The sequence below is a fragment of the Chiloscyllium plagiosum genome, unplaced genomic scaffold, assembly GCF_037043375.1.
Source record: "Chiloscyllium plagiosum isolate Xiang-an unplaced genomic scaffold, Cpla_swu_hap1 HiC_scaffold_38, whole genome shotgun sequence".
Lineage (NCBI taxonomy): Eukaryota > Metazoa > Chordata > Chondrichthyes > Orectolobiformes > Hemiscylliidae > Chiloscyllium > Chiloscyllium plagiosum.
Window position 1 is genome coordinate 4,581,399 of NW_028270176.1, and position 25,042 is coordinate 4,606,440.

At 49.1% G+C, this 25,042-nt stretch overlaps 1 protein-coding gene across 1 annotated transcript in view; it reads left to right on the forward strand.

Moving 5' to 3' along the window:
• The window catches only part of LOC148138979 (myelin-associated glycoprotein-like), a 159,266-nt gene extending 134,451 nt beyond the window's left edge, over nt 1-24,815 (forward strand). Inside the window, 8 exon segments of the mRNA XM_087980866.1 lie at nt 18,644-18,925; nt 19,989-20,264; nt 21,196-21,489; nt 23,121-23,217; nt 23,508-23,589; nt 24,606-24,681; nt 24,684-24,735; nt 24,737-24,815. Of these exon segments, the coding sequence (XP_087836992.1) occupies nt 18,644-18,925; nt 19,989-20,264; nt 21,196-21,489; nt 23,121-23,217; nt 23,508-23,589; nt 24,606-24,681; nt 24,684-24,735; nt 24,737-24,815 (1,238 nt within the window).
• The last annotated feature ends 227 nt before the right edge of the window (nt 24,816-25,042 follow it).

Consider the following 25,042-nt stretch of genomic DNA (forward strand, 5'->3'; position numbering starts at 1 on the left):
CAGTGAAGCACTTTCTCTGTGATAACCCACCGACAGTGCAGCACTTTCCCTGTGATAACCCACCAACAGTGCAGCACTTTCTCTGTGATAACCCACCGACAGTGCAGCACTTTCCCTGTGATAACCCTCTGACAGTCCAGCACTTTCCCTGTGATAACCCTCTGACAGTGCAGCACTTTCCCTGTGATAACCCGCCGACAGTGCAGCACTTTCACTGTGATAACCCTCTGACAGTGCAGCACTTTCCCTGTGATAACCCTCTGACAGTGCAGCACTTTCTCTGTGATAACCCACCGACAGTGCAGCACTTTCTCTGTGATAACCCGCCGACAGTGCAGCACTTTCCCTGTGATAACATGCCGACAGTGCAGCACTTTCCCTGTGATAACCCGCCGACAGTGCAGCACTTTCCCTGTGATAACCCTCTGACAGTGCAGCACTTTCTCTGTGATAACCCACTGACAGTGCAGCACTTTCTCTGTGATAACCCACCGACAGTGCAGCACTTTCTCTGTGATAACCCACTGACAGTGCAGCACTTTCTCTGTGATAACCCTCTGACAGTGCAGCACTTTCTCTGTGATAACCCACTGACAGTGCAGCACTTTCTCTGTGATAACCCACCGACAGTGCAGCACTTTCTCTGTGATAACCCACCGACAGTGCAGCACTTTCTCTGTGATAACCCACCGACAGTGCAGCACTTTCTCTGTGATAACCCACCGACAGTGCAGCACTTTCTCTGTGATAACCCGCCGACAATGCAGCACTTTCTCTGTGATAACCCTCTGACAGTGCAGCACTTTCCCTGTGATAACACTCTGACAGTGCAGCACTTTCTCTGTGATAACCCGCCGACAGTGCAGCACTTTCCCTGTGATAACCCGCCGACAGTGCAGCACTTTCCCTGTGATAACATGCCGACAGTGCAGCACTTTCTCTGTGATAACCCGCCGACAGTGCAGCACTTTCTCTGTGATAACCCACCGACAGTGCAGCACTTTCTCTGTGATAACCCGCCGACAGTGCAGCACTTTCCCTGTGATAACCCGCCGACAGTGCAGCACTTTCCCTGTGATAACCCGCCGACAGTGCAGCACTTTCCCTGTGATAACATGCCGACAGTGCAGCACTTTCTCTGTGATAACCCGCCGACAGTGCAGCACTTTCTCTGTGATAACCCGCCGACAGTGCAGCACTTTCCCTGTGATAACCCAACGATAATACAGCACTTTCTCTGTGATAACCCACCGACAGTGCAGCACTTTCTCTGTGATAACCCACCGACAGTGCAGCACTTTCCCTGTGTTAACACGCCGACAGTGCAGCACTTTCCCTGTCACAACCCACCGAAGGTGCAGCACTTTCTCTGTGATAACACGCCGACAGTGCAGCACTTTCCCTGTGATAACCCGCCGAAGGTGCAGCACTTTCTCTGTGATAACCCACCGACAGTGCAGCACTTTCCCTGAGATAACCCAACGACAGTGCAGCACTTTCTCTGTGATAACCCACCGACAGTGCAGCACTTTCCCTGTGATAACATGCCGACAGTGCAGCACTTTCCCTGTGATAACCCGCCGGCAGTGCAGCACTTTCCCTGTCACAACCCATCGAAGGTGCAGCACTTTCCCTGTGATAACCCGCAGAGAGTGCAGCACTTTCCCTGTGATAACATGCCGACAGTGCAGCACTTTCTCTGTGATAACACGCCGACAGTGCAGCACTTTCCCTGTGATAACCCGCCGGCAGTGCAGCACTTTCCCTGTCACAACCCATCGAAGGTGCAGCACTTTCCCTGTGATAACCCGCAGAGAGTGCAGCACTTTCCCTGTGATAACATGCCGACAGTGCAGCACTTTCCCTGTGATAACACGCCGACAGTGCAGCACTTTCCCTGTGATAACCCGCCGGCAGTGCAGCACTTTCCCTGTCACAACCCATCGAAGGTGCAGCACTTTCCCTGAGATAACCCACCGACAGTGCAGCACTTTCTCTGTGATAACACGCCGACAGTGCAGCACTTTCCCTGTGATAACACGCCGACAGTGCAGCACTTTCCCTGTGATAACACGCCGACAGTGCAGCACTTTCCTGTGATAACCCACCGATAGAGCAGCACTTTCTCTGTGATAACCCGCCAACAGTGCAGCACCTGCTCTGTCATAACCCACCGAAGGTGCAGCACTTTCCCAGTGATATCCCACCAACAGTGCAGCACTTTCTCTGTCATAACCCACCGAAGGTGCAGCACTTTCCCTGTGATAGCCCACCAACAGTGCAGCACTTTCCCTGTGATAGCCCACCAACAGTGCAGCACTTTCCCTGTGATAACCTGCCGACAATAAAGCACTTTCCCTGTGATAACCCTCTGACAGTGCAGCACTTTCTCTGTGATAACCCACTGACAGTGCAGCACTTTCCCTTTGATATCCCTCTGACAGTGCAGCACTTTCCCTGTGATAACCCTCTGACAGTTCAGCACATTCCCTGTGATAACCCTCTGACAGTTCAGCACTTTCCCTGTGATAACCCACTGACAGTGCAGCACTTTCTCTGTGATAACCCGCAGACAGTACAGCACTTTCTCTCTGATAACCCACCGACAGTGCAGCACTTTCTCTGTGATAACCCACTGACAGTGCAGCACTTTCTCTGTGATAACCCGCCGACAGTACAGCACTTTCTCTGTGATAACCCACCGACAGTGCAGCACTTTCTCTGTGATAACCCACCGACAATGCAGCACTTTCTCTGTGATAACCCGCAGACAGTACAGCACTTTCTCTGTGATAACCCACTGACAGTGCAGCACTTTCTCTGTGATAACCCACCGACAGTGCAGCACTTTCCCTGTGATAACCCACCGACAGTACAGCACTTTCTCTGTGATAACCCACCGACAGTGCAGCACTTTCTCTGTGATAACCCACCGACAATGCAGCACTTTCTCTGTGATAACCCACCGACAGTGCAGCACTTTCTCTGTGATAACCCACCGACAATGCAGCACTTTCTCTGTGATAACCCGCAGACAGTACAGCACTTTCTCTGTGATAACCCACCGACAGTGCAGCACTTTCTCTGTGATAACCCACCGACAGTACAGCACTTTCTCTGTGATAACCCACCGACAGTGCAGCACTTTCTCTGTGATAACCCGCCGACAGTACAGCACTTTCTCTGTGATAACCCGCCGACAGTGCCCCCCTTTCCCTGTGATAGCCCACCCAAAGTGCAGCACTTTCCCTGTGATAACTCGCCGACAGTGCAGCACTTTCCCTGTCACAACCCACCGAAGGTGCAGCACTTTCCCTGTGATAACCCACCAAGAGTGTAGCACTTGCCCTGTGATAACACTACGACAGTGAAGCACTTTCTCTGGGAAAAACCACCGACAATGTGGCACTTTCCCTGTGATAACCCTACGACAGTGAAGCACTTTCTCTGTGATATCCCGCTGACAGTGTAGCACTTTTTCTGTGATAACCCACCGAAAGTGTAGCACTTTCTCTGTGATAACCCACCGACAGTGCAGCACTTTCTCTGTGATATCCCGCTGACAGTGCAGCACTTTCTCTGTGATATCCCGCTGACAGTGTAGCACTTTCTCTGTGATAACCCACCGAAAGTGTAGCACTTGCCCTGTGATAACCCTACGACAGTGAAGCACTTTCTCTGGGAAAAACCACCGACAATGTGGCACTTTCCCTGTGATAACCCTACGACAGTGAAGCACTTTCTCTGTGATAACCCTACGACAGTGAAGCACTATCTCTGTGATAACCCACCGACAGTGCAGCACTTTCTCTGTGATAACCCTACGACAGTGCAGCACGTTCCCTGTGATATCCCTCTGACAGTGCCGCACTTTCTCTGAGATAACCCACCGACAGTGCAGCACTTTCCCTGTGATAACACGCCGACAGTGCAGCACTTTCCCTGTGATAACCCACCGACAGTGCAGCAGTTTCTCTGCTATAACCCACCGACAGTGCAGCACTTTCCCTGCGATAACCCGCCGACAATGCAGCACTTTCCCTGTGATAACCCTACGACAGTGCAGCACTTTCTCTGTGATAACCCACCGACAGTGCAGCACTTTCTCTGTGATAACCCTCTAACAGTGCAGCACTTTCCCTGTGTTAACACAACAACAGTGCAGCACTTTCTCTGTGATATCCCGCTGACAGTGTAGCACTTTCTCTGTGAATAACCCACCGAAAGTGTAGCACTTGCCCTGTGATAACCCTACGACAGTGCAGCACTTTCTCTGTGATAACCCACCGAAGGTGCAGCACTTTCTCTGTGATAACCCACCGACAGTGCAGCACTTTCCCTGTGATAACCCACCGACAATGCAGCACTTTCTCAGTGATAACCCACAGACAGTGCAGCACTTTCTCTGTGATAACCCACAGACAGTGCAGCACTTTCCCTGTGATAACCCGCCGACAGTGCAGCACTTTCTCTGTCATAACCCACCGACAGTGCAGCACTTTCTCTGTGATAACCCGCCGACAATGCAGCACTTTCCCTGTGATAACCCACCGACAGTGCAGCACTTTCTCTGTGATAACCCGCCGACAGTGCACCACTTTCCCTGTGATAACCCGCCGACAATGCAGCACTTTCCCTGTGATAACCCTCTGACAGTGCAGCACTTTCTCTGTGATAACCCGCTGACAGTGCAGCACTTTCCCTGTGATAACCCACCGACAGTGCAGCACTTTCTCTGTGATAACCCGCTGACAGTGCAGCACTTTCTCTGTGATAACCCACTGACAGTGCAGCACTTTCCCTGTGATAACCCGCTGACAGTGCAGCACTTTCTCTGTGATAACCCACAGACGGTGCAGCACTTTCTCTGTGATAACCCCCCGACAGTGCAGCACTTTCCCTGTCATAACCCACCGAAGGTGCAGCACTTTCCCTGTGATATCCCACCAACAGTGCAGCACTTTCTCAGTGATAACCTTCCGAAGGTGCAGCACTTTCCCTGTGATAGCCCACCAACAGTGCAGCACTTTCCCTGCGATAGCCCACCAACAGTGCAGCACTTTCCCTGTGATAACCCGCCGACAATATAGCACTTTCCCTGTGATAACCCTCTGACAGTGCAGCACTTTTTCTGTGATAACCCACTGACAGTGCAGCACTTTCTCTGTGATAACCCGCTGACAGTGCAGCACTTTCTCTGTGATAACCCACCGAAGGTGCAGCACTTTCCCTGTGATAACCCACCGACAGTGCAGCACTTTCTCTGTGATAACCCACCGACAGTGCAGCACTTTCCCTGTGATAACCCACCGACAATGCAGCACTTTCTCAGTGATAACCCACAGACAGTGCAGCACTTTCTCTGTGATAACCCACAGACAGTGCAGCACTTTCTCTGTGATAACCCGCCGACAGTGCAGCACTTTCTCTGTGATAACCCACTGACAGTGCAGCACTTTCCCTGTGATAACCCGCCGACAGTGCAGCACTTTCTCTGTGATAACTCGCCGACAGTGCAGCACTTTCTCTGTGATAACCCGCCGACAGTGCAGCACTTTCCCTGTGATAACCCGCCGACAGTGCAGCACTTTCTCTGTCATAACCCACCGACAGTGCAGCACTTTCTCTGTGATAACCCGCCGACAATGCAGCACTTTCCCTGTGATAACCCACCGACAGTGCAGCACTTTCTCTGTGATAACCCGCCGACAGTGCACCACTTTCCCTGTGATAACCCGCCGACAATGCAGCACTTTCCCTGTGATAACCCTCTGACAGTGCAGCACTTTCTCTGTGATAACCCGCTGACAGTGCAGCACTTTCCCTGTGATAACCCACCGACAGTGCAGCACTTTCTCTGTGATAACCCGCTGACAGTGCAGCACTTTCTCTGTGATAACCCACTGACAGTGCAGCACTTTCCCTGTGATAACCCGCTGACAGTGCAGCACTTTCTCTGTGATAACCCACAGACGGTGCAGCACTTTCTCTGTGATAACCCCCCGACAGTGCAGCACTTTCTCTGTGATAACCCACTGACAGTGCAGCACTTTCTCTGTGATAACCCACCGACAGTGCAGCACTTTCCCTGTGATAACCCACCGATAGAGCAGCACTTTCTCTGTGATAACCCGCCAACAGTGCAGCACTTTCTCTTTCATAACCCACCGAAGGTGCAGCACTTTTCCTGTGATAACCCACCAAAAGTGTAGCACTTTCTCCGTGATAACCCACCGACAGTGCAGCACTTTCCCTGTGATAACCCACCAAAAGTGTAGCACTTTCTCCGTAATAACCCACCGACAGTGCAGCACTTTCCCTGTGATAACCCACCGACAGTGCAGCACTTTCCCTGTGATAACCCACCGACAGTGCAGCACTTTCTCTGTGATTACCCTATGACAGTGCAGCACTTTCCCTGTGATAACCCACCGACAGTGCAGCACTTTCTCTGTGAATAACCCACCGAAAGTGTAGCACTTGCCCTGTGATCACCCTACGACAGTGAAGCACTTTCTCTGTGATAACCCTACGACAGTGCAGCACTTTCCCGGTGATATCCCTCTGACAGTGCAGCACTTTCCCTGTGATAACCCTCTGACAGTGCAGCACTTTCCCTGTGATAACCCTCTGACAGTGCAGCACTTTCCCTGTGATAACCCGCCGACAGTGCAGCACTTTCTCTGTGATAACTCGCCGACAGTGCAGCACTTTCTCTGTGATAGCCCACCCAAAGTGCAGGACTTTCTCTGTGATAAGCCGCCAACAGTGCAGCACTTTCCCGGTCACAACCCACCGAAGGTGCAGCATTTTCCCTGTGATAACACGCCGACAGTGCAGCACGTTCCCTGTGATAACCCACCGATATAGCAGCACTTTCTCTGTGATAACCCGCCAACAGTGCAGCACTTTCTCTTTCATAACCCAACGAAGGTGCAGCACTTTCCCTGTGATAGCCCACCAACAGTGCAGCACTTTCCCTGTGATAGCCCACCAACAGTGCAGCACTTTCTCTGTGATAACCCACCGAAGGTGCAGCACTTTCCCTGTGATAACCCACCGACAATGCAGCACTTTCTCTGTGATAACCCACCGACAGTGCAGCACTTTCCCTGTGATAACCCACCGACAGTGCAGCACTTTCTCTGTGATAACTGGCGGACAGTGCAGCACTTTCTCTGTGATAATCCACCGACAGAGCAGCACTTTCTCTGTGATAACCCGCTGACAGTGCAGCACTTTCCCTGTGATAACCCACTGACAGTGCAGCACTTTCTCTGTGATAACCCTCTGACAGTGCAGCATTTACTCTGCGATAACCCGCTGACAGTGCAGCACTTTCTCTGTGATATCCCGCTGACAGTGTAGCACTTTCTCTGTGAATAACCCACCGAAAGTGTAGCACTTGCCCTGTGATCACCCTACGACAGTGAAGCACTTTCTCTGTGATAACCCTACGACAGTGCAGCACTTTCCCGGTGATATCCCTCTGACAGTGCAGCACTTTCCCTGTGATAACCCTCTGACAGTGCAGCACTTTCCCTGTGATAACCCTCTGACAGTGCAGCACTTTCCCTGTGATAACCCGCCGACAGTGCAGCACTTTCTCTGTGATAACTCGCCGACAGTGCAGCACTTTCTCTGTGATAGCCCACCCAAAGTGCAGGACTTTCTCTGTGATAAGCCGCCAACAGTGCAGCACTTTCCCTGTCACAACCCACCGAAGGTGCAGCATTTTCCCTGTGATAACACGCCGACAGTGCAGCACGTTCCCTGTGATAACCCACCGATATAGCAGCACTTTCTCTGTGATAACCCGCCAACAGTGCAGCACTTTCTCTTTCATAACCCAACGAAGGTGCAGCACTTTCCCTGTGATAGCCCACCAACAGTGCAGCACTTTCCCTGTGATAGCCCACCAACAGTGCAGCACTTTCTCTGTGATAACCCACCGAAGGTGCAGCACTTTCCCTGTGATAACCCACCGACAATGCAGCACTTTCTCTGTGATAACCCACCGACAGTGCAGCACTTTCCCTGTGATAGCCCACCAACAGTGCAGCACTTTCCCTGTGATAACCCGACGACAATGCAGCACTTTCCCTGTGATAACCCTACGACAGTGCAGCACTTTCTCTGTGATAACACGCTGACAGTGCAGAACTTTCTTTGTGATAATCCACCGACAGAGCAGCACTTTCTCTGTGATAACCCACTGACAGTGCAGCACTTTCCCTGTGATAATCCACCGGCAATGCAGCATTTTCTCGGCGATAACCCACCGACAGTGCAGCACTTTCCCTGTGATAACACGCCGACAGTGCAGCACTTTCCCTGTGATAACCCGCCGACAGTGCAGCACTTTCCCTGTGATAACCCACCGACAGTGCAGCACTTTCCCTGTCACAACCCACCGAAGGTGCAGCAGTTTCCCTGTGATAACCCACCGATAGAGCAGCACTTTCTCTGTGATAACCCGCCAACAGTGCAGCACTTTCCCTGTCATAACCCACCGAAGGTGCAGCACTTTCCCTGTGATATCCCACCAACAGTGCAGCACTTTCTCAGTGATAACCTTCCGAAGGTGCAGCACTTTCCCTGTGATAGCCCACCAACAGTGCAGCACTTTCCCTGCGATAGCCCACCAACAGTGCAGCACTTTCCCTGTGATAACCCGCCGACAATATAGCACTTTCCCTGTGATAACCCTCTGACAGTGCAGCACTTTTTCTGTGATAACCCACTGACAGTGCAGCACTTTCTCTGTGATAACCCGCTGACAGTGCAGCACTTTCTCTGTGATAACCCACCGAAGGTGCAGCACTTTCCCTGTGATAACCCACCGACAGTGCAGCACTTTCTCTGTGATAACCCACCGACAGTGCAGCACTTTCCCTGTGATAACCCACCGACAATGCAGCACTTTCTCAGTGATAACCCACAGACAGTGCAGCACTTTCTCTGTGATAACCCACAGACAGTGCAGCACTTTCTCTGTGATAACCCGCCGACAGTGCAGCACTTTCTCTGTGATAACCCACTGACAGTGCAGCACTTTCCCTGTGATAACCCGCCGACAGTGCAGCACTTTCTCTGTGATAACTCGCCGACAGTGCAGCACTTTCTCTGTGATAACCCGCCGACAGTGCAGCACTTTCCCTGTGATAACCCGCCGACAGTGCAGCACTTTCTCTGTCATAACCCACCGACAGTGCAGCACTTTCTCTGTGATAACCCGCCGACAATGCAGCACTTTCCCTGTGATAACCCACCGACAGTGCAGCACTTTCTCTGTGATAACCCGCCGACAGTGCACCACTTTCCCTGTGATAACCCGCCGACAATGCAGCACTTTCCCTGTGATAACCCTCTGACAGTGCAGCACTTTCTCTGTGATAACCCGCTGACAGTGCAGCACTTTCCCTGTGATAACCCACCGACAGTGCAGCACTTTCTCTGTGATAACTGGCGGACAGTGCAGCACTTTCTCTGTGATAACCCGCCGACAGTGCACCACTTTCCCTGTGATAACCCGCCGACAATGCAGCACTTTCCCTGTGATAACCCTCTGACAGTGCAGCACTTTCTCTGTGATAACCCGCTGACAGTGCAGCACTTTCCCTGTGATAACCCACCAACAGTGCAGCACTTTCTCTGTGATAACTGGCGGACAGTGCAGCACTTTCTCTGTGATAACCCACTGACAGTGCAGCACTTTCTCTTTCATAACCCACCGAAGGTGCAGCACTTTCCCTGTGATAGCCCACCAACAGTGCAGCACTTTCCCTGTGATAACCCGACGACAATGCAGCACTTTCCCTGTGATAATCCACCGGCAATGCAGCATTTTCTCGGCGATAACCCACCGACAGTGCAGCACTTTCCCTGTGATAACACGCCGACAGTGCAGCACTTTCCCTGTGAGATCCCGCCGACAGTGCAGCACTTTCCCTGTGATAACCCACCGACAGTGCAGCACTTTCCCTGTCACAACCCACCGAAGGTGCAGCAGTTTCCCTGTGATATCCCACCAACAGTGCAGCACTTTCCCTGTCATAACCCACCGAAGGTGCAGCACTTTCCCTGTGATATCCCACCAACAGTGCAGCACTTTCCCTGTGATAACCCGCTGACAGTGCAGCACTTTCTCTGTGATAACCTACTGACAGTGCAGCACTTTCTCTGTGATAACCCACTGACAGTGCAGCACTTTCTCTGTGATAACCGGCGGACAGTGCAGCACTTTCTCTGTGATAACCCACCGACAGTGCAGCACTTTCCCTGTCACAACCCACCGAAGGTGCAGCAGTTTCCCTGTGATATCCCACCAACAGTGCAGCACTTTCCCTGTCATAACCCACCGAAGGTGCAGCACTTTCCCTGTGATATCCCACCAACAGTGCAGCACTTTCCCTGTGATAACCCGCTGACAGTGCAGCACTTTCTCTGTGATAACCGGCGGACAGTGCAGCACTTTCTCTGTGATAACCCACTGACAGTGCAGCACTTTCTCTGTGATAACCCGCCGACAGTGCAGCACTTTCCCTGTGATATCCCACCGACAGTGCAGCACTTTCTCTGTGATAACCCGCCGACAGTGCAGTACTTTCTCTGTGATAACCCGCCGACAGTGCAGCACTTTCTCTGTGATAACCCGCCGACAGTGCAGCACTTTCCCTGTGATATCCCTCTGACAGTGCAGCACGTTCCCTGTGATATCCCTCTGACAGTGCAGCACTTTCCCTGTGATCACCCTCTGACAGTGCAGCACTTTCCCTGTGATAACCCTCTGACAGTTCAGCACATTCCCTGTGATAACCCTCTGACAGTTCAGCAGTTCCCTGTGATAACCCACTGACAGTGCAGCACTTTCTCTGTGATAACCCGCCGACAGTGCAGCACTTTCTCTGTGATAAGCCGCCAACAGTGCAGCATTTCCCTGTGATATCTCGCCGACATTGCAGTACTTTCCCTGTGATAACCTACCGATAGAGCCGCACTTTCTCTGTGATAACCCGCCAACAGTGCAGCGCTTTCCCAGTCCCAGCCACCGAAGGTGCAGCACTTTCCCTGTGATAACACGCCGACAGTGCAGCACTTTCCCTGTGATAACCCACCGAAGGTGCAGCACTTTCCCTGTGATAACCCACCGAAGGTGCAGCACTTTCCCTGTGATATCCCACCAACAGTGCAGCACTTTCTCTTTCATAACCCACCGAAGGTGGAGCACTTTCCCTGTGATTGATCACCAACAGTGCTTGACTTTCCCTGTGATAACCCTACGACAGTGCAGCACTTTCTCTGTGATAACCCGCTGACAGTGCAGCACTTTCTCTGTGATAACCCGCTGACAGTGCAGCACTTTCTCTGTGATAACCCGCTGTCAGTGCAGCACTTTCTTTGTGATTACCCACAGACGGTGCAGCACTTTCTCTGTGATAACCCACCGACAGTGCAGCACTTTCTCTGTGATAACCCGCCGACAGTGCAGCACTTTCTCTGTGATAACTCGTCGACAGTGCAGCACTTTCTCTGTGATAACTCGTCGACAGTGCAGCACTTTCTCTGTGATAACCCACCGACAGTGCAGCACTTTCCCTGTGATAACCCACAGATAGTGCAGCACTTTCCCTGTGATAACCCACAGACAGTGCAGCACTTTCCCTGTGATAACCCGCCAACAGTGCAGCACTTTCATAGAACATAGAACATAGAAGAATACAGCGCAGTACAGGCCCTTGGGCCCTCGATGTTGCGCCGATCCAAGCCCACCTAAACTACACTAACCCACTATCCTCCATATACCTATCCAATGCCCTCTTAAATGCCCATAAAGAGGGAGAGTCCACCACTGTTACTGGCAGGGCATTCCATGAACTAACGACTCGCTGAGTGAAGAACCTACCCCTAACATCAGTCCTATATCTACCCCCCCTTAATTTAAAGCTATGCCCCCTTGTAATACCCGACTCAATACGCGGGAAAAGGTTCATACTGTCGACCCTATCTAACCCCCTAATCATCTTGTACACCTCAATCAAGTCACCCCTAAACCTTCTTTTCTCTAGTGAAAACAGCCCCAAGTGCCTCAGTCTTTCCTCATACGATTTTCCTTCCATACCAGGCAACATCCTGGTAAACCTCCTCTGCACCCGTTCCAATGCCTCCACATCCTTCCTATAGTATGGCGACCAAAACTGCACACAATATTCCAGATGCGGCCGTACCAGAGTCTTATACAACTGCATCATGACCTCAGGACTCCGGAACTCGATTCCTCTACCAATAAAAGCCAGTACGCCATATGCCTTCCTCACCGCACTATTTACCTGGGTGGCAACTTTCAGAGATCTGTGTACATGGACACCAAGATCCCTCTGCTCATCCACACTACCAAGTATCCGACCATTAGCCCAGTACCCCATCTTTTTGTTATTCTTCCCAAAGTGAATCACCTCGCACTTAGCTACATTGAATTCCATCTGCCACCTTTCTGCCCAGCTCTGCAGCTTCTCTATATCCTGCTGTAACCTGCCACATGCTTCCTCACTGTCAACAACTCCTCCGACTTTCGTGTCATCCGCAAACTTGCTCACCCAACCTTCTAACCCCTCTTCCAGGTCATTTATAAAAATGACAAACAGCAATGGTCCCAAAACAGATCCTTGCGGAACACCACTAGTGACGGCACTCCATGAAGAAACTTTGCCATCAACTACTACCCTCTGTCTTCTTCCATCCAGCCAATTCCTAATCCAAACCTCCAACTCACCCTCAATGCCATATCTCCGTATTTTCTGCAGTAGCCTACCATGGGGAACCTTATCAAACGCCTTACTAAAATCCATATATACCACATCTACCGCTTTCCCCTCATCAACCTCCTTCGTCACCTTTTCAAAGAATTCAATAAGGTTTGTGAGGCACGACTTGCCCTTCACAAAACCATGCTGACTATCCTTGATCACATTATTCCTATCTAGATGTGCATAAATCCTATCCCTTACAATTCTCTCTAAGACTTTGCCCACAACAGAAGTGAGACTCACCGGCCTATAGTTACTAGGGCTATCCCTACTCCCCTTTTTGAACAAGGGAACCACATTTGCTATCCTCCAGTCTTCTGGGACTACTCCTGTAGACAAAGAGGACATAAAAATCAAGGCCAATGGCTCTGCAATCTCCTCCCTTGCTTCCCAGAGAATCCTAGGATAAATGCCATCAGGCCCAGGGGACTTATCTATTTTCACCTTTTCCAGGATTTCCAACACCTCTTCTCTACATACCTCAAAGCCATCCATTCTACTTATTTGTGCCTCAGTATTCTCATCGACAACAATGCCCTGTTCCTGAGTGAATACTGAAGAAAAGTATTCATTCAGTGTCTCCCCAATCTCTTCCGCCTCCACACGCAACTTCCCCCTACTATCCTTGACTGGACCTATTCCTACCCTAGTCATTCTTTTATTCCTAACATACCTATAGAAAGCCTTAGGGTTTTCCCTAATCCTATCTACTAAGGACCTTTCATGTCCCCTCCTTGCTGCTTTTAGCTCTCTCTTCAGGTCCTTCCTGGCTACCCTATAACTCTCAATCGCCCCAATTGAACCTTCACGTCTCATCTTGAGATAGGCCGCCCTCTTCCATTTAACAAGGGATTCCAATTCCTTATTAAACCACGGCTCCCTCGCACGACCCTTTCCTACCTGCCTGACAGGTACATAATTATCAAGGACACTCAATAGTTGCCCCTTGAACAAGTTCCACATATCATTTACACTCTTGCCTTGGAGTCTACTTTTCCAAGCCACACATCCTAAGTCATGCCTCACCGCATCATAATTTCCCTTACCCCAGCTATAATTCTTGCCCTGTAGTACACACTTATCCCTCTCCATCACGAGTGTAAAAATCACCGAATTATGGTCACTATCCCCAAAGTGCTCACCTACCTCTAATTCTAACACCTGGCCTGGTTCGTTACCCAGAACCAAATCCAGTATGGCCTCACCTCTTGTTGGCCTGTCTACATATTGTGTCAGGAAACTCTCCTGCACACATTGAACAAACACTGACCCATCTAACGAACTTGAGCTATAGCTTTCCCTGTCACAACCCACCGAAGGTGCAGCACTTTCCCTGTGATAACACGCCGACAGTGCAGCACTTTCCCTGTGATAACACGCCGACAGTGCAGCACTTTCCCTGTGATAACCCACCGATAGAGCAGCACTTTCTCTGTGATAACCTGCTAACAGTGCAGCACTTTCCCTGTCACAACCCACCGAAGGTGCAGCACTTTCCCTGTGATAGCCCACCAACAGTGCAGCACCTTCCCTGTGATACCCAACAACAGTGCAGCACTTTCCCTGTGATAACTTGCCAACAGTGCAGCACTTTCTCTGTGATAACCCACAGACAGTGCAGCACTTTCCCTGTGATAACCCACAGATAGTGCAGCACTTTCCCTGTGATAACTTGCCAACAGTGCAGCACTTTCTCTGTGATAACCCACCGACAGTGCAGCACTTTCCCTGTGATTACCCACCGACAGTGCAGCACTTTCCCTGTGATAACCCACCGACAGTGCAGCACTTTCCCTGTGATAACCTACTGACAGTGCAGCACTTTCCCTGTGATAACCCGATGACAGTGCAGCACTTTCTCTGTGATAACCCACCGACAGTTTTACACTTTCTCTGTGATAACCCTATGACAGTGCAGCATTTTCTCTTTGATAACCCTATTACAGTGCAGCAATTTCCCTGTGGTAACCCATCGACAGTGCAGCATTTTCTCTGTGATAACCTGCCAACTGTGCAGAACATGCCGTGATAATACACCAACAGTGCAGAAATGTCTCTATGATAACCCGCCGACAGTGCACCACTTTCCCTCTGATAACCCATCGATAGTGCAGCACCTTCCCTGTGATATCCCAACGACAGTGCAGCACTTTCTCTGTGAAAACCCGCCGACAGTGCAGCACTTTCCCTGTGATAACCCACCGACAGTGCAGCACTTTCCCTGTGATAACCCACTGACAGTGCAGTACTTTCTCTGTGATAACACGCCGACAGTGCAGCATTTTCTCTGTGATAACCTGCCAACTGTGCAGAACATGCCGTGATAATACACCAACAGTGCAGAAATGTCTCTATGATAACCCGCCGACAGTGCACCACCTTCCCTCTGATAACCCATCGACAGTGCAGCACTTTCCCTGTGATATCCCAACGACAGTGCAGCACTTTCTCTGTGATAACCCACCGACAGTGCAGCACCTTCCCTGTGATAACCCACTGACAGTGCAGCACTTTCTCTGTGATAACCCACCGACAGTGCAGCACCTTCCCTGTGATAACCCACTGACAGTGCAGCACTTTCCCTGTGATAACCCACCGACAGTGCAGCACTTTCCCTGTGATAAACTGCTGACAGTGAAGCACTTTCCCAACGATAAACTGCCGACAGTCCAGCACTTTCCCTGTGATAACCCATCAACAGTGCAGCATCTTCCGGCTGCTATGCTGCCGACAGTGCAGCACCTTTTCTGCGATAACCCACTGACAGTGCATCACTTTCTCTGTGATAACCCGCTGGCAGTGCAGCACTTTCCCTGTGATAACCCACCGACAGTGCAGCACTTTCACTGTGGTAACCTGCCGACAGTGCAGCACTTTCACTGTGGTAACCCACTGAAAGATATGCACAATGTCTGTGATAACCCACCGATAGTGCAGCACTTTCTCTGTGATAACCTGCTGACAGTGCAGCATTCATTTAGTGCTGAGCCTTCAATAAAGTACCATCCTCATTCTGTATTGCTCTGAGAATTTAGCATTCTCCTACAGTTCAATGCCCATTCAAAACTGAGCCTTTGACAGGATAATTCTGACCCAGTACTCAGTTAGGGTGCTTGGGAGTTACATGTTAGCCAGGAAGGACCTAAAGAGGGTGCTAAGAAATGCTGGGAGGGGACATGAGAAGTTGGCATATGGGATCGAGAAAAATCCTAATGCTTCCTATAGGTATCTCAGGAATAAATGAATGAATGACCAGTCCAATCAAGGGCAGTCATGGGAATTTGGGTGTGGAGTCTGTGGAGATAGGTGAGGCACTGAATGAATAGTTTTCATCCGTACTCATACTGGATAAAGACAATGTTGTCAAAATGAACAGTCGCTACTAGACCAGACAGGATTTAGTTTAACAAGGAGCAGGTATTGGCAATTCTGGATATTGTGAAAATAGTCTGTGTGGAGTTTGCACATTCTCCCCGTGTCTGCGTGGGTTTCCTCCAGGTGCTCCGGTTTCCTCCCACAGTCCAAAGATGTGCGGGTCAGGTGAATTGGCCGTGCTAAATTGCCCGTAGTGTTCGATGCATTATTCAGAGGGTAATGGGTCTGGGTGGGTTACTCTTCGGGGGGGTCGGTGTGGACTGGTTGGGCCGAAGGCCCTGTTTACTCACTGTAGGGAATGTAATAAATATAATAGAAAAATCTATTAGATGAGTCCCCTGTGCCAGATGGGATTTATCCTTGGATTCTCTGGGAAGCCAGGGAGGAGATTGCAGAGCTGATGGTTTTTATCTTTATGTCATCATTGGCTACAGGAATAGCGCCAGAAGACTGGAGGATAGCAAACGTTGTCCCCTTGTTCAAGAAGGGGAGTAGAGAAAACTCTGGTAATTATGGACCAGTGAGCCTTACTTCAGTGTGGATAAAGTGTTGTAAAGGGTTATAAGTATTGAAATTTTTAATCATCTCAAAAGGAATAAATTGATTAGGGATAGTCAACATGATTTTGTGAAGGGTAGGTCATGCCTCACAAACTTTAATGAGTTATTTGAGAAAGTGACCAGATACGTGGATGAGGGTAAAGTGGTTCATGTGGTGTATATGGATTTCAGTAAGGTGTTTGATAAGGTTCCCTACAATAGGCTGTTGCAGAAAATGTGGAGGAATGGGATTGAAGGTGATTCAGCAGTTTGGAACAGAAATTGGCTAGTTGATAGAAGACAGAGGGTGGTAGTTGATGAGATATGTTCATCCTGGAGTCCAGTTATTACTGGTGTACCACAAAGGTCTGTTTTGGGGCCACAGCTTTTTATCATTTTTATAAATGACCTGGATGAGAACATAGAAGGATGGGTTAGTAAATTTGTGGGTAACACAAAGGTCAGTGGAGTTGTGGATAGTGCCAAAGGATGTTGCAGGTTACAGAGAGACATAGATAACCTACAGTGCTGGGCTGAGAGGGGGCAAATGCAGTTTAATGCGGAAAAGTGTGAGGTGATTCATATTGGAAGGGGTAACAGGAATACAGAGTACGGGCTAATGGTAAGATTCTTGGTAGTGTGGATGAGCAGAGAGGTCTCAGTGTCTGTGTACACAGATCCCTGAAAGTTGTCACCCAGGTTGGTAGGTTTGTTACAACTGCATATGGAGTGTTAGCTTTTATTGGTAGAGAGATTGAGTTTCGGAGCCATGAGGTCATGCTGCAGCTATACAAAATGTTGGTGTGGCCGCACTTGGAGTATTGCATACAGTTCTGGTCACCACATTATAAGAAGGATGTGGATGCATTGGAAAGGGTGCAGAGGAAATTTACAAGACCATTGTTTGGTATGGAGGGAAGGTCTTATGAGCAAAGGTTGAGGTGTTTGAGATAGAGAGAAGATTGAGAGGTGAAAATGTGTTGCTGGAAAAGCGCAGCAGGTCAGGCAGCATCCAGGGAACAGGAGAATCGACGTTTCGGGCATAAGCCCTTCTTCAGGAAACTGAAGGGCTTATGCCCGAAACGTCGATTCTCCTGTTCCCTGGATACTGCCTGACCTGCTGCGCTTTTCCAGCAACACATTTTCAGCCCTGATCTCCAGCATCTGCAGTCCTCACTTTCTCCTAGAAGGTTGAGAGGTGGCTTAATAGAAACATATAAGATGATCAGAGGATTAGATAGGATGGACAGTGAGAGACTTTTTCCTTGGATGGTGATGGCTAGTATGAGGGGACATAGCTTTAACTTGATGGGTGATAGATATTGGACAGATGTCAGAGGTAGTTTCCTTACTCAGAGAGCAGTAGGGGCGTGGAATACCCTGCCTGCAACAGGAGTAGACTCATCATCTTTAAGGGCATTTAAATGGTCATTGGATAAACATATGGATCATAATGGAATAGTGTAGGTTAGATGGGCTTCAGATTGCTCAGATCGGTGCAACATCAATGGTTGAAGGGCCTGTACTGTGCTGAAATACTCTATGTTCTCTGTCGTATGTTTATCCCTGGACAGTATTTACCCGATGGAAAGGCTGCACACCCTCAGCACGAACTCTGACGGTCAGCAGTCCCTCAATACAATTCTCTTGCGTGGCTATCTTCCATCTGTACTGACCCACAGACAGTGCTGACTGGCCTTATTACTGACCCACAGACAGTGCTATCTTCCCCTAATATTGACCCTCAGTGTTGCTCTCCTGCATCATTAACCCAATGAGTTTGCTGTACCCTCTCGTACTGAACTATGGTGTTTGCCTGGTTTCTATGCTTGGTGTCAAAGGAACATATATTGATCTCACATTCTCATTGTCTCTCAAAATGCTTCACAGTCAACACGTTAACTAATCTTTATTTGTTTTCAGATGCTCCACGGAATCTCTCAATTATTTCCCTGGATGGGATTAAAGATTCATCCATCAATATAATTGAGGGGAATTCTGCAGTCATAATCTGCTCTGTCAAGAGCTTCCCAGTGTCTAACCTGACATGGAGACATCTTAATGTCACAATGAACAGGACACGTTCCAACAATGAGCTGTGGTTGGAGATTCCTCACATTACACCCAGGGAGACTGGAGACTATCAGTGTGTGGCAGAGAATGAACATGGAGCAGTGGAGAGCTCCATAACCATCACTGTGCAATGTGAGACTCCTGTTATATTTATTCAATGTTACAATACATTTACGGGGCTCGTTGGCATTGTTTTGTTTCTTCTCTGGATTTCTTCAAGCCCCCCCCCGCCCATTCCATAGCTCCAATGTTATCCTCTTGTCTGATTTTTCTTCATCCTTTTACCCCCAATTTCTCTTCAATTGTTCTGAGACAAAGGCAGTTCTTCATTTCTATGTCCACACTTATCTGTCTGTCTCACTCTAACTGGACTAAACACTACTTTTGCTCTTCATCAGCTGAATCTGTGCGTTCTTGGTTACACACATTTTTCAGAAGCTGTTACCGTCCTCTAATCCACCTTCTTCAGAGTCTAACGCTCACATCTACCAAGTATAGTGACTGCACCCAATGTTATCTCAGCTTCAGGCCGATGTTTTCAGATGTTGAGACTGAAGTCACTGATCATGATGCTTACTGTGGTTTTTCTAAGCCACATTTCAGTCGGGAAGTAACTTTGATCTTTATCATTAACCCAGATACTGGAATTTGTCTAAGCTCCCTACCTCGGCACACCAATCTTGATATCCCCATCACAACTTGGAGCCATTATGTTGGCTGTTGTCTCATTCATGTTCGGTCTAAATATCTCCCCGTGTCTTTTGTCTGGGTCTGTCAGACTCTCGACCTCCTCCTTTGTTCTGTTTGTGTGTGTGGTATTATCTGCACACCAGAGATTCAACAGCGACATCTCTACAAACAAATTAATATCCCAAAGAAACTGTCAGATTTACAGTGTCTATGACAGGCTGTGAGTGAACACAGATACACACACTTCAACACGCTTTCCTCTTTTAAGACACTTTTTAAATTAAACCCTTTTGAACATTAGTTACCGAAGATCTCCCTGTTTGGCTCAGATTCACGTTTTGTCTGAAGGAAGTGAAAAATGAAAAAGAGAATTCCAGAGCTTAGGCCCCCAGGTAGTTGAAGGTTGAGGACATCAGGAAAGAGGATGGAACTGGAGAAGTGTAGAGATCTCAGAGGGTTGTAGGCTATGGGATCACTTGCTGATTTTCCTCTGCTCTTGTTCTAGATAGCCCACGGGAGACCGCAGTGTCCATCAGCGGAGCCTCAGGTGGGATCACAGAGGGACACAACGTCACATTAACCTGTTCCAGTGAAAGTGTCCCTCCAATATCTCATTACACCTGGTTCAGGATAGAGGGAAACACCAGCATCCAGTTAAACACAAGCAGCCGGATTCTCTCCTTCACTCCAGTAACACGGAGGAATGATGCAGGTTTCTACTGCACAGTGACAAACCCACTGGGTAACAGCAGCTCCAACATGACCCATCTGAATGTGGAATGTAATCATTTTACTCTGTCTGTCACTTCTTAAAACATAGGGACGATCTTTCTGGGGACAGCTTATTGACTGTAATTTAGAATAAACAGCATCACCTCCTCGCTGTTGTAATTTATGCTTCACTGAAATAGAGGCTCATACTCAGTTAGGTGACCAATAGCTTGGCTGCTCAGGACCATCTTTCAGGAGGAGAGACATGGAGGGGTAGAGAGAGAATTTCAGAGCTTAGAGTCCCAAGCAGCTGAAGAAATGGCCACCAGTGGTGAAAGGATAGAAACTAGGGTATGTTCAACAGGCCAAAATTGGAGGAGGCAGAGACCTTGGGGGGGGGGGGGGAATGGATCTGGAGGGGGTTACAGAAATATGGAGGGATGTAGGGCCTGTAGGGGTTACAGAGATAGGGAGGGTACGTAGGTGCTGAAGAAATTTAGAGATAGGGAGGAATGTCAGGGGCTGGAGGGGTTTACAGCGAAAGGGAATGGTGTATGGGTTGGAGGAGATTATAGAGAATGGAAGCGATGTAGGGCTTGGAGGAAGTTACAGATAGAGGGGTTTAAAGGTTGCAGGAAGTTACACAGATAAGGAGGGGATGTAGGGGCTGGAGGAGATTACAGAGATAGGGAGGGGGTGTAGGGGCTGGAGGAGATTACAGAGATAGGGAGGGGGTGTAGGGGCTGGAGGAGATTACAGAGATAGGGAGGGGGTGTAGGGGCTGGAGAAAGTGGTGTTCTCAGACTGATTGACGTATGATGCAGTGTAATTACTGCAGGTGAATGCATGGGAGCACCAGAGTTTTGGATGTGGGACATGGGGGACCAGCATGGAGAGTATTGAGATGCTTAAGTTGGGAGCAAAGCACGGCCCTTACAAAGGTTTCAGTGTTGAGGTGGTAACTCTGCTATTATGAATACTTGCTGTCATTCCCTCCTCAGATGGTCCAGTGTTTTCCCGAGAGTTGGAATGTGCTCGGAGGGCAGAGGGGATTACCTGCATCTGTGCGGCCAACTCCAACCCTCCCGGAGACCTCACCTGGCACCTGCCCCATGCCAACCTCAGCGGGAACCAAACTCACGGAGACTTTGTATCACAGCAACTCAGAGTGGGGCATCTGGTGATGGGTTCTCTGACCCTGACAGGGCACCTGGATGAACAGCAAGTGATGGCATCCTGCTTGGTTCGAAACCCACATGGGGCAGCCACGTTCAAGCTGTATCTCTGGGTCCAAGGTGAGAGTATCACTCGGGATCAATCTCTGCTTGGCTGGTTTTACCCTCAACTTAGAATGCTCTCCCTCACCCTCTCTGCCTCCGTGTCTCTCTACTTCCTTTCAGATGCACTTTCCAACCAACTTTTTTGACCAGCACATCCTCATGTGACAAAGGCAACAGTGGATACAATTTGAGTCAGGCTATTCGTTGGTGAGAAGCTGAATGTCAGGAAGCATTTTCTTCACATAAATGGGGGAGGTGGGGTGGGGTGGGGGAAGAGAAGGAAATCTTGATCTATCTCCAACACCCTCCTCACCCCATTAAACAACTCTCATTGAAAATAAGCAGAGACAACACAACAGAAGGTTGTGTTGAAGCAGGTAGTGGGAGATGTGGTGTTAGGTGGGGTAGGTGTCTCGGGTGAATGTTCCACTCCAATGCTGATGGGAGATGTGGGTCTATCAGGGCCAGTGATGAGCCTTGGGGCCAGTAGGTGAGTGTGTCAGAACTATCAGGGGAAGGGTGTTTCAGCCTGTGAGCAGAGCTGGCTGTCAGGTCTTCAGGCCCTGTAGCAGGGTGGTTGGAATTGGGGGTGGGGGATGGAATTCAAGCCCTCGGCAGGTTGGGCAGTGTGTCTGATTCCAGTGGTTCAGGCCAACGATGGGAAGGAGGTGAATTGTTTTGAGTTGGGACATGTCTAGTTGGGTGGAGTGGGGTTGTCTGTTTGATGGGGATAAGGGGCAGACTGTCATTGGGTTGTGGTGCCTGGTCAGAGGTGGAGTGATTGCAGATGTCCACAGGATGTAAGTGTTTGGATGATTTGACATTGGGGGCTGTATGGTTAGTTGGAGCTTGGGGGATCCATTTTATTGTCCTCCAAGTTAGGCGAGGGTTTGAGTGGTCTGACATTTCCTGGGCATCCCTGAGCACCTTCTGAAACCTCTGACTTCAATGGTTTCTATCAGAGCGTTCTAGACGCAGGGGACTTGCCGATCGGAATCTCCAATTTCCTGGACAGTTCTCATGCAGGCTGCTGCTTGAGGATTCTGCAGAATCCTGACACACAACTCTAGTCTGTGGTGTTCCAACAATTAACTGCCCATCAGAATATCCAAGCCAATGTACATAGAAATGATACATGGATTATATCCAGAAGGAAGACTTGCACAAATATGTTACTCAGATTGTGATAGAATATGTTTAAAGCCAGTGCTGTACTTTATAAGTATGGCAATTCCTTGAATGTGGGATGTGTGACTGCTGATTTGTGCACAGCAAGATCCCAGAAATAGCAATGTGATTATGAGGTGATAATTAATTATTGAATGAGCTTTGTTTCAACAAAGACAAGGATTACAAGGTGTGTCACTAATGCCCCATCAGTGAAGGAAACTTACTGTTTAATCCTGGTCAGTCTGTACAGTTGACTCCAATCTCAAACTCGAATGTTGTTATCTCTCCGAATGACTCTCTCGGTTCGTGTCAAACCAAAATTGGTCAGGAACAGCCCCACCCCAACTTTAACAAGGACCAATAAGCAGTGACATTATTCAAGAAACAATATTTTAAAATGGAACGTTCCACTTCTCAAGATACATCAGAGCAACATCCCAAAACTACAGCCCAGTAATTCATGGCTATTTTGACAGGTAAAGACTTCAACAAATGGACAGTGGGATTGATCATGGCTGGAGTCCTGCCAAGTGTTTTCCTGGTTGGCATCTTAATCTTCCTATGTGTACGAAAGTAAGTATTCATTTAATTTCACTCTGAATATTTATTTCCACTTTCTTTCCTTCAGAAGGTACTGTGCCCTTGGGGGTGAGGCACCAGACACTTCTCTCAGTGATCCCCATGTCCCGGTGATCCAGGGTAGGCCATTCATTGTGGTGTGTCCAGCTGAATAGCTATGAGTTGGTGTGATCAGGAACAGGCTGCCTGATGGGGCATGAAAGCACCTTCAACAGGACCTTGCATCAGTGCTGCACTGACTCTCTGATATATAATAACCACACTGTGATATTGTGTTATTGCAGCAGAAAGACAGTGACTGAGGAGACAGCTTCAAAGGCCAGTGACATCGCAGTGATCTACAATCGACTCGCTGTGAAACAGCAGGTACAGAAACTGTTTACACACTTCCCTAAACCATCAGTTTCACGAGATAAACAACACAACAACATGTTTTAACCGTCAAACTCAAGGATACTCTCGACTATCATTAGCTTCTCAAAGCTGCTGAGCAGTAATGGGACTGCACATAGAGGCAAGGACCAGAATCGACACATTTCAGAAGAGAAAGGTGTGAGGGTGGTGTGCACCCAACAACGTTCAATAGGCAACATGTGTCCCAGATTCCCAGACAGATTACCCAGGCATTTCTGACAGTGGACTAAGCAATGTGTGGTGGAAATGTGTTGCTGGAAAAGCGCAGCAGGTCAGGCAGCATCCAGGGAACAGGAGAATCGACGTTTCGGGCATAAGCCCTTCCTGAAGAAGGGCTTATGCCCGAAACGTCGATTCTCCTGTTCCCTGGATGCTGCCTGACCTGCTGCGCTTTTCCAGCAACACATTTCCAGCTCTGATCTCCAGCATCTGCAGACCTCACTTTCTCCTCCTAAGCAATGTGTGGAGATTGCACATTCTCCCCGTGTCTGCATGGGTTTCCTCTGGGTGCTCCGGTTTCCTCCCACAATCCAAAGGCGTGACGGTCAGGTGAATTGGCCGTGCTAAATTGCCCGCAGTGTTAGGTGCATTAGTCAGGGATAAATATAGGATAGGAGAATGGGTCTGGGTGGGTCTCTCTTCAGAGGGGCGGTGTGGACTTGTTGGGCAGAAGGGCCTGTTTCCACACTGTAGAGAATCTAATCTAATTTAATGGCCCAGTAGGCAGCACTCTCAACTTCCCTTTCTCTGGTTCAAAAGATCATCTGTTTAATCACCAACTCCACAAATTGACAGCGCTATCAGTTTGGGGGGATCAGTGTTGAGGAGTGCTGCGCAGTCAGATGGTCAGTGCTGAGGGGGTGCCGCACTGTCGAAAAGTCAGCACTGAGGGGGGTGCTGCATTGTCAGAGGGTCAGTGCTGAGCGAGTTGCCACTTGAGAACATCTTCTGTTTCCATTTTTCTGCAGGGTTCACAGAACATGGTGATTACTGACCCTCAGACTACAACCAGGGACACAACCAGAGAAGGGGAGACACCAGCTCCCCGGGAGGAGATGCTGGACACTCTGACAGAACTGAGGACCTTCTCTATGCCAACAAAGCTGCTCAGTGGTAATGGGTCAGTGGACAGGGGCAAAGACACAGAATGCACAGGGATTAGATTTCAGCCAAACTGAGAGAGAAACAGGGAGAGGGGTTTGAGAGGTGCGTGCTGACAACATGGTTGAACAATAATAAAGATAAAATGATATTGCTCAACCTTGTTAGTTCTAAGCATTCTTTCCAAATGCTGCATTTTTTTTTTGCTGTCAGAGATGGTTCGAAGCTGATGAATAATTTTCCAAATTTTGGTTAAAGTGTGTGGTAAGGCTTCACAATATGTTATCATTATGTGGGAACTTCA